This window comes from Cervus elaphus, chromosome 29, assembly GCF_910594005.1.
Source record: "Cervus elaphus chromosome 29, mCerEla1.1, whole genome shotgun sequence".
Lineage (NCBI taxonomy): Eukaryota > Metazoa > Chordata > Mammalia > Artiodactyla > Cervidae > Cervus > Cervus elaphus.
In genome coordinates, this window is record NC_057843.1 from 40,195,546 (window position 1) to 40,210,973 (window position 15,428).

A 15,428-nucleotide genomic window follows, 5' to 3' on the forward strand; every position below is an offset into this window, starting at 1 on the left:
TCTTGCTGACCTGCAGGTGCCTTCTCTGCAGCATCAGGAGACTTTCTCTGCTGTCTTTCATTCCCTTTTTCTCCAGCATGCTGGAGCCTGACACTGCCCTTTTGCTGCCAACTGAGACCACTGCCAAGGGGCCTTCTTAGTCCAGTCCTTTAGCCCTGGTCCTTGCTCTCTGCTCTGCTTAGGGCTGCTCACTGGAGGGACAGCAGCCTTAAGACAGAGACGTAGGGAGGGAGGAGAGCAGGGAAATTTTCATTATTTCTCATGAGGCCTGAAGGATTTTTTCTTGGTCTAGCCCTTTTCTCTTTTCCCCTTTTCTTCCAGTTTCTATTGCCTATCTACTCTTACCTTGCTTCTCTCATAGATCCTAATTCTTCCTTTCCACACTGGTATTCTTTTTTTTTTTAATTTTCTTATTTTTTGGCTGTGCTGGGTCTTTGTTGTGATGTGCAGGCTTCTCGTTGCAGCCCATGTTCTAGAGAGCATGAGCTATCCAGTTACAGCTCACAGGCTTAGTTGCCCAACAGCACGTGGGATTCCCTGACCAGGGATTGAACCCACGTTCCCTTCATCAGAAGGAGGATTCTTAACCACTGGACCACCAGGGACATCCCCACACTGGCATTCTTGATACCTGCACTTTAAGTGCACACACATTCTTATTAAAGAGTGCCCCTTGTTCCTTTTGCTATAGGAGATAAGTTCCCCGCATCTCAAAGTGGAACTCTGATTTCCTCATTTTAATACCAGCAACTGAGGGGGACTGGATACTGGTCATTCCCAAAATTGGTTATATCTACTGCAGCCCAACATGGCATATGTCAAGGCTGCCCAAATACTTTTACAATTAAATGAACTGTGGATCGGTTACTATCCTCTGCTGTATAGTATATGATGTCCTAATATTAATAGTAAATATGCCTCTGTTGCCTGTAATCCTCTGTTATTAGATTGGGAATAAGTAAGTGAGCAGTAAGGGGAGTAAAATACATTGTAGTATATGATATGCCATTAAAAATTACATTCTTGAGGAATATTTAGTTTCATGGAAGAATACCTAGAGTATAATAATGTTTAAGTAAAGACATCAAGGAAATTATTATTATTATTATTTTCCATTTATTTTTATTAGTTGGAGGCTAATTACTTTACAGTATTGTAGTGGTTTTTGTCATACATTGACACGAATCAGCCATGGATTTACATGTGTTTCCCATCCTGAACCCCCTTCCCACCTCCCTCCCCATCCCATCCCTCTGGGTCATCCCAGTGCACCAGCCCTGAGCACTTGTCTCATGCATCCAACCTGGACTGGTGATCTGTTTCACACTTGATAATATACATGATGCTGTTCTCTCAGATTATCCCACCCTCACCTTCTCCCACAGAGTCCAAAAGTCTGTTCTATACATCTATGTCTCTTTTTCTGTCTTGCATATAGGGTTATTGTTACCATCTTTCTAAACTCCATATATATGCGTTAGTATACTGTATTGGTGTTTATCTTTCTGGCTTACTTCACTCTGTATAATGGGCTCCAGTTTTATCCATCTCATTAGAATGGATTCAAATGTATTCTTTTTAATGGCTGAGTAATATTCCAGTGTGTATATGTACCACAGCTTTTTTATCCATTCATCTGCTGATGGGCATCTAGATTGCTTCCATGTCCTGGCTATTATAAACAGTGCTGCGATGAACATTGGGGTGCACGTGTCTCTTTCAGATCTGGTTTCCTCAGTGTGTATGCCCAAGAGTGGGATTGCTGGGTCATATGGCAGTTCTATTTCCAGATTTTTAAGGAATCTCCACACTGTTGTCCATAGTGGCTGTACTAGTTTGCATTCCCACCAACAGTGTAAGAGGGTTCCCTTTTCTCCACACCCTCTCCAGCATTTATTGCTTGTAGACTTTTGAATAGCAGCCATTCTGACTGGCGTGTAATGGCACCTCATTGTGGTTTTGATTTGCATTTCTCTGATAATGAGTGATGTTGAGCATCTTTTCATGTGTTTGTTAGCCATCTGTATGTCTTCTTTGGAGAAAAACATCAAGGAAATTAATATAAAATATGTGTGGTGGGAAAAGACAAGAAGGAAATGAAATTTTAGTCTCTAGGTTTTAAGATTATAGGAGAATTTTGTTTTTTGAGTTTATTTTCTAATCAGAGAAAGGGCAGTATCTAGAAATAATCAGTTCTCCTAAGGGTTCTTTGCAGGGTACTCATGTAAATAATACCCATCTTATTAAGTTGTTCTTTGTTTGGCCTCATTGGGATTTTTTTTTTATTCAATTAATAAGTTGCTTAGATTGTGAAGATAAAAAAATAAGCAATAGAAAGATACTTTCATAGGATGACCCTAATTGTAGAGAACTTAGAAATTTTCACTGTGCATTGTCATGAGTTAGAGACAGCAGAGAATATTAAGTTTCAGAGCCATATCTGGGTTTACATCCTGTCTCTGCCACTTAGGAGTTAAGTGACCTTGGATAGGGAGTTTATCTACCCAGTGTTTCTTTCCCTGACATGAGAGGGAATAATAACAGTACCCACCTCACAGAGCTGTTGTAAAAATTACTTAATACATAACAGCACTCAGAGTAGTGAATTTGTGACTATTGTTTTTCCTATGTTAACTTGGACTAATTTCTGTTTTCATTGAGAATTGACTATACCTAACGTGCAATGATCTTTATGTTCTAAAGTAAAATTTTATTTTTACAATGGAAAAAGATGCTTAAAATTTTTAATTGCTTTTATAATCCTTTTAGTTTCCTTTTTTTTTTTTCTTAATAGGTGTCCTGTTAAGAATCAATTTGTTGAATGAGTGAACAGTTGGTATCAACCAAATTTAAAATATGTAAACTGCTCAGAAAATGAAATAAAGTTTAAGTTGATAGGGAATGTTTTCCCCCTTCTAGTTCCTACAATGAGTATTGATCTTGATTACTGATTGCCATAGGTACCAAATTTGCTGGGTTTATGGCACTGAGAATGTTAAGTGTAATTGAAAATAATTTCTGTAATGACTAGAGTCAGCAGTCAAGAAACCCAAATGGGATGAATTCAAAAAAAAGAAGAAAGAACTGAAGCAGAGCAGGCAACTCAGTGATAAAACCAACTATGACATCGTCGTTCGGGCAAAGCAAATCTGGGAGGTCTTAAGAAGGTAATGCTAGCTAATGACGTCTTTATTGAGCCCTTGGAGATGATGGAGGAGTAACAGTGTACTTTGTAAATAGTGAGATGTCCTAAAATAAATGGCATAGCACTTCGGTTATTTAGGGAGTTTTCATAACACTCCAGGAGAAGCATCACTGTCTGGATGTGTGCCCTTTACAGAAATGCGTGGAATCATTAGGATGGCATCAAGATCTGCTTAGGAAACTGTATGAGAGTTAAAATGGATTTGATGTCCTTCCTGAGAAATTTCTGAGAAAATGGAGGATAGTTCTTTTTGGCTAGGTTTTGAAATACTTGCGTATTTGGTATCTTGGATTTGTTTTATTATTTGCTTTGCTTTGAAGTTCTGGCTGTTAAGATTTAGATTGATGCATGAAATTATACCTTGTGAGATGAGTTTCTGCCTTTGAGAAAATTGCTTTTCTCTAGCTGCTCTGGAATGGTAATTTTAATGTCAAAGGTTTGCTTTCTTCGAAGGGAAGATCATACTGAACTGTGTGAATGTACATTGGTACGGTTTTTAGTTTTGTGTGTTTAAAATAATGTCTTTACTTAAGCTATGTTTCCTGCCTCTTTTATAGAAAAGATTGTGATAAAGAGAAAAGAGTGAAGTTGATGAGTGATTTGCAGAAGTTGATTCAAGGGAAGATTAAAACTGTAAGTAGGGCGTACTCATAGTTGCAATTTTAAGAACTAAATTGACTCTCTCTCAGTAAAGGGTAGTTGATTATTTATTACAGATGAAATTGTTTCTGTTTTTAATATATTTGGCCTCAGTTTTCAAATACCTTTTATAATCTCTCTGAAAAATTTAATAGAGACCTTACTGCTGGGAAATTGCAAAAAGACTATCAAGTATTTGGCTGTTCATTTTAAAATAATTTATTTAAAATAAATCAGTGTTCTCTTGGCTTGGCTGTTAAAGAATCTGCCTGCAATGCGGGAGATCTGGGTTTGATTTCTTGGATTGGGAAGATCCCCTGGAGAAGGGAAAGGCTGCCCACTCCAATATTCTGGCCTGGAGAATTCCCTGGACTATATATGCCATGGCGTCGCCAAGAGTCAGACACAACTGAGTGACTTTCACTCACTCAGTGTTCTCTTAAAGTTATCTCAGGGAATTTATTAGTTCAACAGTGTTTGTTAGGATGTCTTACTGTGAACTCTGTAGGTTCTAAATGCTGGCTATTTTGAATGTGCAAAGCAAACATATTACTTTCTTCCTTGCTTTTATAAGCATTATGCAAAGATCTTTAATATAGTAGATTTGGGAGTTTTAAAGTGATTTTCATTATTGCTGTTTAATCCTGTTTTATAGTAAACTTCTGTTGATTCTTGTGTATTTGGATAAATACTTAGTGATATTTGGTCTTCCCTGATGGCTCAGATGGTAAAGAATCCACCTGCCACACAGGAGACACAAGAGATGCGGTTTCAATCCCTGGAGAAGGAAACAGCTACCCACTCTAGTATTCTTGCCTGGAGAATTCCATGGACCGAGGAACCTGATGGGCAACAGTCCATGGGGTTGCCGAGTTGGAGATGACTGAATGGCTAACACTTTTACACTTTTAGTGATATTCACTTGTAAGCCAACAGACTCAGTATCTTTGGAGACCCTGAGGGCCTGCCTTTGTCATACATATACATAGGTCTAAACAAATGCTTTATTGCAGTTTGAAGGACTGTCTTCCAATAGCAAGTTTCCAGCTGTTGCTTTCTTAAAGCCAGCAAGATCTTTTTAGGATAGAACTAGCCATCTCTAACAGTAACCTCTTATGCCCAATTTATAAATAATGCACGCTCAAGACGCTTCTCATTTACCCTTAGGTTATTGTTACTACTGATGCCTGTGGACTCGGGAGTTAATCTGTGCCTTCAGACAGGACAGCCCATTTATTCTTTACTGTGTGCCAGCAGTTATGGTAACCAGTGCATACTTTGTATCCTTTCGCTTAGTCATCATCCCTATTAGACATTTGATAAATTCAAGGGATTAGAACTTGTAAACAGTGTACCTGAAGAACTATGGACGGAGGTCCGTAATATTGTACAGGAGACAGCGAACAAAACCATCCCAAAGAAAAAGAAAAGGAAGAAGTCAAAGTGGTTACCTGAGGAGGCCTTACAAATTGCTAAAGAAAGAAGAGAAGCGAGAAGCAAGGGAGAAAGGGAATAGTATATCCAACTAAACGCAGATTTCCAAAAAACAGCACAGAGAGACAAGAACGCCTTCTTCAATGAACTGTACATGAAACTAGAAGAAAGCAGCAGAAGGGGAAAGACTAGAGATCTCTTCAGGAAAACTGGAAATATCAAAGGAATATTTTGCTCAAAGATGGGCACAATAAACGACAGAAACGGTAGAGACCTAGTAGACACTTGACGAGATCAAGAAGAGATGGAAAGAATGCACAGAAGAACGATACAAAAAAGATCTAAGTGAACCAGATTGTTATGATGATGTGGTCAGTCACCCAGACATTCTGGAGAGCAAAGTCAAGTGGCCGTTAGGAAGCACTGCTGTTAATAAAGCTAGTGGATATGATGGAATGCCAGTAAAACTATTCAAAACCCTAAAGGATGATGCCATCAAAGTGTTACATTCAATATGTCAGCAAATCTGGAAGACCCAGCAGTGGCCACAGGACTGGAAAAGGTCAATCCTCATCCCAATTCCCAAGAGGAGTAATACTCAAGAATGTGCTAACATCGGACAATTGCGCTCATCTCCCATGCTAGTAAGGTCATGCTTAAAATCTTGCATGCTAGACTTCAGCATCCTGTGAACCAAGAATTTCCAGATGTCTAAGCAGGGTTTAGAAAAGGAAGAGGAATCAGAGAGAAAATTGCCAACATTTGCTGGATCATAGAGAAAGCTTGGGAATTCCAGAAAAACATCTACCTCTGTTTCATTGACTACACTGAAGCCTTTGACTATGTGGATCGTAACAAACTGGAAAGCTCTTAAAGAGATGGGAATACCAGACCATCTTACCTGTCTCCTGAGAAATGTGTATGCGTTATGGAACAAGAAGCAAGTGTGGAACAACTAATTGGTTCAAGATTATGAAAGGAGTATGACAGGGCTGTCTGCTGTCACATCATGAGATGTGATATACGCTGAGCACATCATGAGAAATGGCAGGTTGGATGAGTTACAGGCTGGAATCAAGATAGGCGGGAGAAATATCAACAACTTCAGGTATGTGGATGATACCACTCTAATGGCAGAAAGCGAAGAGGAGCTAAAGAAAGAGCCTCTTGATGAAGGTGAAGGAGGAGAGTGAAAGAACCGGCTTAAAACTAAATATTAAGAGAACTAAGATCATGGCATCTGGCCCCATTACTGCATGGCAAATGGCAGGGCTGGTGGGGGTGGCGGTGGGTGGAGAACAACAGCATCTGGGCTCAAAGAAATTCTTTCCAGAGTTGTAAGGATAGCAAGTTTCTTAATTTCTCATAAACTTACTTTCATCTATAAATATCTAATAACACCAACTCACTTTTAAGTCTACATCGGAAAAATAAATTTAAACCACATATATTGGTTACATAGTAGGTAATCAATATATGCACAAAACAACCTAATTTTTAAAAAAATTATTTACTTATTTATGGCTGCACTGGGTCTTTGTTGCTGCACCTGAGCTTTCTCTAGTTGGGACACACAGGGTCTACTGTAGTGATGGTGCAAAGGCTTCTCATTGCAGTGACTTCTCTTGTTGCAGAGCATGGGCTCTAGGCACATGGGCTTCAGTAGTAGCAGCTCCCAGCTCTAGAACACAGGCTCAGTAGTTGTCGCACATGGGCCTAGTTGTCCCACAGTGTGTGGGATCTTCCTAGACCGGGGATTGAACCCATGTCCCCTGCATTGGCAGGTGGGTTCTTAACCACTGGACCACGAGGGAAATCTCAGACTGACTTTTTAAAATTATTTTTAAATTTTTATAAAAAAGTCTAAGCAGACCTCCCTTAAGCAAATTCTTCTGCAATCTGTGACTTTGATGAAGATACACCTTTACCTTCTGATTTGTTAGAATTAAAAAATTTAAAGACAGACTTAGGAACAGGTAATAAGCACTATTGAAATAGACTAGTATATAAAAAGTAATATTGCATGACTGATTATCTATGGTTATTGCTTTAGAAAATTGATCGGCAGGTCCATCCATGAGGATCTAATCCATCCAGTAGTTGTGAGGGGGTTAAGGTTGGAGAATCAGATTTGAAATACTTTTCTAGGAATATGACTGGATGTATATTCAGGAATTATAATGAAAATGTGAGAAATGGAGTGATTAGCTCATAATATAATTGCCAGTGTGTATCTGGATATAATTATGTAGCAAGACTTTGGTTGTCAAAGCCAACCATTCCTAGATCATTTATATTAAAAAAAAAAAAATCACAGCGTAATAGAATTTTTGCACTGGAAAATTCCTCTTTTAGGGAAAGTAACTGTCAGAGAAATGAGAAATACAGTATTTATAATGATTGTACAGATTTGGTTTGGTTTTAATTATAATGATAAAATCTTTAAAAATAGTTAAATCCATTCCTATCTCAATGCCATACAGTAGCCAGCAAAACCAAAGAGTGCCATTCTGAACAATTAAATAAAGAATTTTACTCCCAAGTAATGTAGATTTGATTAGCCATGAAGACCCTATTTTTTTTTTTTTCCTCACAAGAAGTTGTAAAAGAGGGAGCAATACATCATAAGTGATATGATAGAAACATACATTTTCAGGGAGAATTTGTCTAAAGGCCCCAACTGTTTTCCTACAGATTGCATTTGCGCACGATTCAACTCGTGTGATCCAGTGTTACATTCAGTTTGGCAATGAAGAGCAAAGGAAACAGGCTTTTGAAGAACTGCGAGGTATTCTTACATGTATTTTGTAATCATTGGTATAAAGTTGCTTGTTTTCTCCTGAAATACTCAACACTGTGTTGAAAAAGAATTCTGTTGAGGAATAGCAGAGCGTCCTCTGCAGGACCTTTTCACTTTTTGTTTGTTTTTTGCCTGAGACAAATAGGGAGCTATTTGTTTGTGTTCCCAGGATTGTGCTTTCAGTTCTCTCCTTGTTTCTGGAGGTTACCCAATCATTGTAATGTATTTTGTTTTTCAGGTGATTTGGTTGAGTTAAGTAAAGCTAAATATTCCAGAAATATTGTTAAGAAGTTTCTCATGTATGGGTGAGTTGTTTTATTTATAAAATATTTTAATTAGTTTTTTTAAGATTTGGATAACCTATTGTGTGCAAATAAATGTTTCTTAAAAATCTGTGACCATAATAGTAGCCTTAAGCAGATGTTTGCAAGGAGTATGGTCTTAAAAAACAGTTATTAAAAAAAAAAAAGTTATTGAAATAATGTAGAAGGTAGTATTGCCTTCTTTGACCTTACAAGTGTATCTTGAAGTCCTGGAAGAAGAGAAATGGTTATAATAAACTTTTAATTAGTCACTAGTTATTTAGAGGTTGGAGTGGTAGGAAGGGCAAATGAGTAGACCTAACCAGGGTAAAGTGGGTTAGGAAATGTCAAGATAGGAGGATTTCCTAAACCAGGTGGAATTAATACTTGTCTTGCCCTCCCAAGTGTAATAATGTGCCCAAATGTGCTAACCAACAACAAAGAAGTACAGCTGGAAAATTCCTAAAAACTGTATTCCTGACTAGAATTATTGGCCTCTTGATTATTTTAGGATAGAATAGAAATACTTGTGATTAAGTCCTGTTTTCAAAGAGAATCCTGGAATATGTTTTATTCGTATTCTGCATCTTTGACTTTTACCTTCTCCTTTTCTCCTTCTACCCAGCTTCTTTCAAGCTAAACAGTTTCCTGATAGGAACTGACATTTATTGAGCACTTACTATGTGCTGGTTACAGTTCTCAGCGTGTCTTAACTCATTTATCCTCACAGTAACCGTATTCTTTCTATTTTATGACTGAAGAAGCTGAAGCACAGAGCAGTTAAATACCTTGTTCAGGCGCTTTTAGCTGGTCAGCGGAGCCAGGTTTCAAACCCAGGCAGGCTGCCCCCCAAGTCACATAGAAAATTTGCTGGTGGTCCAGTGGTTAGGATGCTTTCATTTCTGAGGGCCTGGGTTCAATCCCTGGTTGGAGAACTAAGATTCCCATAATTTGCACAGCATGGCCAAAAAGAGGGAAAATAGCAAGGAAATACAAGGTAGAAATACAAGGCAATTTGATTTTCCTTCTCAGAGCATTTCTCTGGGGTAGTCACTCCCCCCACCCTCCCCCCCCCCCCCACACACACAATGATGAGAGGTCTCAGGAGAAGTGCGTTGTGTTTTATCACCACCCAGCTTTCTCCTTGTATCACTTACTTTTCCTGTGGTCACATCGGATTTAGGAGTAAAGCACAGATCGCAGAGATAATGCGAAGCTTTAAAGGCCACGTGAGGAAGCTCCTGCGGCACGCGGAAGCGTCCGCCATTGTGGAGTACGCCTACAATGACAAGGCCATCCTGGAGCAGAGGAACATGCTGACAGAAGAACTCTATGGGAACACATTCCAGCTTTACAAGGTGATGCTTCAAGACAGTTTTTTCCTCGAGACTTACTTTTCCTTTGTGCTGTTCTTTACCTTCCAGTGCCCTATTTTCAGAATATATTTTTCCTTTGGTTGGTCCTTTAAGAGACTGTCCCCTAACCTTTATCCTCTTGGAGTGTTTTGTCTCTGGTGTATTGAGCAAGTGATCATACTTAAATTTCTCTTTCCCAGAGCATGATCTTTAAATCCCCTATAAATTAAAACTGCTTGTGTTACTCCTTCACAGGTACTCTTGAACTTCTGTACTAGAAGTACGCTTCAGTACTTCTATTGCTACAGTAGTCAGGTAGACCTAGGAAAAAGATTCTTAATCATCATTGGAGCTTTGTAAACACCTGCTAACCAGCCCTGGTTGAAGGGCATCGAGCTCCGTGTTGGCTGTGGATGACCCTTCTCCGGGTCCTACGCGGAGAGGACGCAGAGTAGAGAGACCCAACCCTGGGTGTACTACAAGGTAGTGGGACTAGGACAGTTAAGGGATCTAGTGCAGACCTTAGACGCAAGTACACACATTGATCTCAAGGGAGATGGATTGGTTCCTGGGTTGCTTCTGCTGGGCAGGTTCAGCTCCTGGCTTGAACTTAGTGCTCCTTTGTCACAGTCCCTCTAGGAATATCCAACTAATCACAAAACACATGGTGGCAAGAATTTGTTAACTGACTACTTGACCTTGTGAATAGGCACTTGTTAAGTGCTTGGCAGGTCTTTACTGGCTGACTTGTTGAGTTGGTTGGTTATTTAGCCTGTTAGTACGATAGTGTATATCAAATGAGAATTAGATAATCAGGAATTACTCTGAGTGTATCCACAGAGGTGCTTTTGTTATGGGAAATCTAAAAATTTGTTTATGTAAAATGACTCTAATTGATTTTCTTTGTTCTAAAGTTGGAGAAACATGATCAAATTTAGAGGGGTTTGATTTTTCTTCTCTTGCAGTCAGCAGATCACCCAACTCTGGACAAAGTATTAGAGGTACAGCCAGAAAAATTAGAGCTTATCATGGATGAAATGAAACAGATTCTAACTCCAATGGCCCAAAAGTAAGAAAACTTTTTTTGTTTTTTATTAACAAATAGAATTTGAAAGGGAGAAGTTTTATGTAGACTTTGCATAGGAAAGGTAAATAGTTTGCCAGTTACGGTCTACTGTATAAATTGGATTGTGAGACTTAAAAAGTCCATGCATGTGGCCTACTTGGCATTAGGGCATTGCTCTGAACCCTTCCTGGGTTGTGAATCCTGGTGTTTCCCTCAATTACTGACTCTGTGCCCTTTGGCAATTTAACTTCTCTGTGCCTTAGTTTCCCTACCCATATAATTGTGATAATAGTATTTATTTCATAGAGTTTTATGAAAATAAAACAAGTTAATATTTCCAAAGTGCTCAGAACAATGCTTTGCCATTAAAAACAGCTTATTTTTGCCTTCTACTTGGATATTCCATGTGAACTTAAATTTGGTACCTGATCATTAACCTACACTGTACATCTGAATTCATCATGTGTCACACTAGGAGGCTTGGGTCAATTAGGTGTTGTTGCAATTGCTGATACTGTTTTGATCTGTTTAGGTTTTAACTGCTGAAATGTTTTTGTAAAACGGATACATTATAAAGGAGATGTGACAAAAAAAAAATAGCCATTAAAATATAGTCCACATGTGTCCATTGTTGGGTAAAAGAAAGTTAATGGCTTTATTTAAGAAAATTGAATATATTTTGAACAGCAATTTCATATTTGCTGATTAGGTACTAGAAATTTGTAGTCTGGTCTTGGTTGTAGATGGCACTATTTTTACAGGTCTGAAAGTTTTTTTTCAAGTCTTGGTGTTGCTGAAGATAATCTATTTATGACGAATGACATTTGCTAAAACCATTTCAGTTGTTTTGATTATTTTAGGACAACAAAGGTTACCTACCTCTGTATTATTATACTACCATTTCTGACTCTTTTTTTCTGTTTTCAGAGAAGCTGTGATTAAGCACTCACTGGTACATAAAGTATTTTTGGACTTTTTCACCTATGCACCCCCAAAGCTAAGATCAGTAAGTTCTTGGTTTTAGTTTTTAAACTGAAACATTGAATGCTGAGTAAAAATGTGAAATATTGCTTTGATGTATATTGGTGTTGTTTCCTTATTTAGAAAAGATAATACTCTCTACTTCTTTTGAAGAAGTCGCCTTCTTCCATTTAGACTTTTTAGTCTATGGAATTTAGACTAAATTCCATTTAGACTTTTGCTAGAAAGACAGTAGACCTGACCATAGTTTTATCAGTTCCATTGAATTTTCATATTTTAATTATAATCTAGAGAGTATACTCTAGCTTAACATAATCAGAAAATTAACTAACACATGGAGGAATATTCAGCATTCAAGGAGTTTGAAATTCACCTTTATTGATACAAAAAAAAAAAATTATATCGGTGTTAAAAGGTGACTGAAGGATACTTAGGTAAAACTAAATGGACCGTGAAAGACTGGACCTTATATGAGAGTGAAGGTAAATTGCACTGCCCTTCAAGTCAATGATGGGAGTATAGATGAGAATTCATTTAGTCCCTTGAATTTTGCTTGCTTCATCATACTGTGAATTCATTGTCCATTTGTTCTCATTCTAATAATAAGCAATAACCAAATAATGAGATTCACACTTTTTTTTTACAAATATGCCAGATTGAACATTCGTAGGAATTTTGACCCTCTCAAAATTGACATGCAAAATAGTTTTACAAGTGTAGCCACCTATCTAAGCACGTAGTTTGTAGCAGCTGCTGCTTCTCTTTGGGAGGATCGGGCTTGTTTCCTGCCCAGTATCTCACAGTTCTGGATTTTCTGAGGCAGGACTTTATTTTCAGAACTGAGAAAATGATCATTTTAATATATTCCATAAAGTCTTTATCTTTTTAGTGTTGAATGTTTTTTAATAATAGCCAGAAAATATTTGGGAACTTAGTGTAAATATAAACAGACAAATCTTTGTGGCCCCTGCGGCATTTTCAATAGAGAGACTTAAAAAAAAAACTTTGGAGATGAAAGAAGCATGATTGGAATATATGTGTAACTCCCCAACTGGATAGCTTTGAAGAGATTTGTAAGTTTAGATCTGTAAGCTAAAAGCTGTACTCTTGAAAAGGGTTGTAAGATAGTTAAGGGTGGAATTTTTTGTTCCTTATTGATAAAAATGGGCTACTTTTCTCCTTCCTGGCAGGAGACTTTGTGTTTATTTAATATAAATTTTTAAAATTGGGAATGGACTAAACTGGCCCTGCAGCTATTGGCTGGCAGAACTCATCCTGTCCTATATGCTTGTCTTCCAAATATAATTACAAAATATATATATACATTGAAAACAGAGAATAAAGACTGAAAATAGCTAAAATTACCTCATAATACTTTAATGACTGGGTTTTACTAAAAGGTAAGTGAAGGCCTAGTCTAAATGTCAATACAGAGATTAATTTTCCTTAAGAGAAATGTTACTTAAGTGTCTTGATGGTGAATTATTAACGTGATTTCCAGAGGTGATCCATTGATAAACTAAAAGAAAAACGTTTTCAGACAAAATTATTATTTTGACTTTCTGCTCATTATGTATGACTTTTTTGGAAGAACGTTTTATTTATTTTATCTGGCTTTTTAAGTTAAAAGCTCTCTTCTTATACCACAGCCAGTTCTTAGATTTCTTTTTTCTTGAAAAGTCATTGAGAATATACTATATATTTACAGTTAACCCTTGAACAGTATGGGAGTTAGGGGTACTGATACTCCTGTCCTCAGTCAAAAACCCACCTGTAATCATCCCTACCCCATCAGGGATGGGGATTTATCCAACTGCAGATGGTATAGTGCTGTAGTACATATTAGTGAAAAAAATTCATGTGTAAGTGAACCTTTCTGGTTCACATCACACTCAGGGGTCCACTGTATACATACTTTTCTGAATAGACTTTGATGAAGCTCAGGTATTTTAATAGAAATTGCCTGTGGGCAACCTTTACTGCTCTTGATAGAAAAAGAATGTTTCTAGGAAGTGGTTATATGTATGCATGCCTGTCTACAAAATTAAAAATTAAGTTGTTTGCTACCTGTACTCTCTGCCTTTCATTCTCTGTGCATTACCGCTCCTTACTAGACAGACTGTGAAAAAGCAAAAGGAAAGAGTAAACCAAAGCCCTGACCGCATTTATTCCCCAGGAAATGATTGAAGCTATCCGAGAAGCAGTGGTGTACCTGGCACACACACACGATGGCGCCAGAGTGGCCATGCACTGCCTCTGGCATGGCACGCCCAAGGTAAGTGTCGGTCAGGAGCTGCCTCTCCTTGGACCTTTTCAGTCTCCGTGGGGTCTTGCCCTGTTGTGCACAGCATTATCTTTGCAAAGTTGTGCCTCAAGGCCTCACAGAAACTGGCTCCTCTTTGAGCCTAAAACCTTGTGTTGTCATTGTATGGGAAGGGATCTGTCAAGCAAATAAACACAGTATTTGTTGTTTAATTGCTAAGTCGCATCCGATTCTTTGTGACCCGATGGATTATAGCCCGCCAGGCTTGTCTGTCTATAGGATTCTCTAGGCAAGAATACTAGAGTGAGTTGCCATTTCTTTCTCCAGGGGATCTTCCCAACCAGAGATTGAACCTGTGTCTCCTGCGTTGCAGGCAGTTTCTTTACCACTGAGCCATCAGAGAAGCCCAGACAGTGTTTAAGTTCAGGTTTTTAAAAGTGTTAATACCTGTCAGTTTCTTTGATTCCTCAGTTAACGATCTTGGTGCTGGGAAGGAAGAGGAAAGAAAAGAAAATGTGCAGCCATACATTGCTCCTCTGGGTCTTAAGTACTTTGAGGGAAATGCTACAGATCCATATTAATTACAGAAGCTTAATAGAAATGATCCTCATTTCCTTAATTGGTATAATTCCCCTTTAAAGGACAGTTGTACTTTGTCCAGTTTTTCATACAAATGTAATCTCTGTTCAATAAATAATGTATTGAATGCCACCTGTATGCTTGACTTTTATGCATTTGAAGACAGCTCAGATATTGGAAGAGGGATCTCAGTTTTTAGTATAAAGGAAGGTAGTTTCACCAGACTTGCCTTGCAGCTGATAATTTCATGGTTCCATATTTATGTCTCAATGGAATGTCACAAAGAAGTCTAAGATTATAGTAGCTCTGAGAGGAATTCTTATAGTATATTACGTTTTTTTGTTCTGGCTAAATAACTGTTTTCACTAATGAAAAGCACTCCAGTGGAAGTTTAGGATTGTATAAAATTTCTAACTATGAAATACCTTAATCTATAGTTATTCTATAACAAAATCTGTAACTGTAAGTTCATTGAGACAATTTTTCTTTTTTAAGGACAGAAAAGTGATTGTGAAAACAATGAAGACTTATGTTGAAAAGGTGGCTAATGTAAGTATAAAAACTGCATATCTCTTTTAATACTTTTTAATAGTAAAATGCATTTGTATCTGTTATAGGAAATTAGAAAAATTTAGAAAATTATCAAGAAAATTACTTGTTATTTCATTTCATTTAAATCTAAATATATGCCTATACATGTATTTTTACATATTATTAAATTTACACAAAATAGTTTGTTTTTCATTTGACATTGTACTTTGGCAATTTTCCATTTTTATTAGATAATTTTGAAGACCTTAATAT

At 37.6% G+C, this 15,428-nt stretch overlaps 1 protein-coding gene across 10 annotated transcripts in view; it reads left to right on the forward strand.

Moving 5' to 3' along the window:
• The window catches only part of PUM3 (pumilio RNA binding family member 3), a 50,287-nt gene that overhangs the window by 11,514 nt on the left and 23,345 nt on the right, over positions 1 to 15,428 (forward strand). For all 10 annotated transcript variants that reach the window (XM_043891005.1, XM_043891008.1, XM_043891001.1 and 7 more), the window contains 9 exons: positions 3,032 to 3,167; positions 3,763 to 3,838; positions 7,973 to 8,066; positions 8,317 to 8,383; positions 9,564 to 9,738; positions 10,701 to 10,804; positions 11,729 to 11,807; positions 13,959 to 14,057; positions 15,120 to 15,173. In XM_043891005.1, the coding sequence (XP_043746940.1) occupies positions 3,032 to 3,167; positions 3,763 to 3,838; positions 7,973 to 8,066; positions 8,317 to 8,383; positions 9,564 to 9,738; positions 10,701 to 10,804; positions 11,729 to 11,807; positions 13,959 to 14,057; positions 15,120 to 15,173 (884 nt within the window). The remainder of the gene's footprint in view (positions 1 to 3,031; positions 3,168 to 3,762; positions 3,839 to 7,972; positions 8,067 to 8,316; positions 8,384 to 9,563; positions 9,739 to 10,700; positions 10,805 to 11,728; positions 11,808 to 13,958; positions 14,058 to 15,119; positions 15,174 to 15,428) is intronic.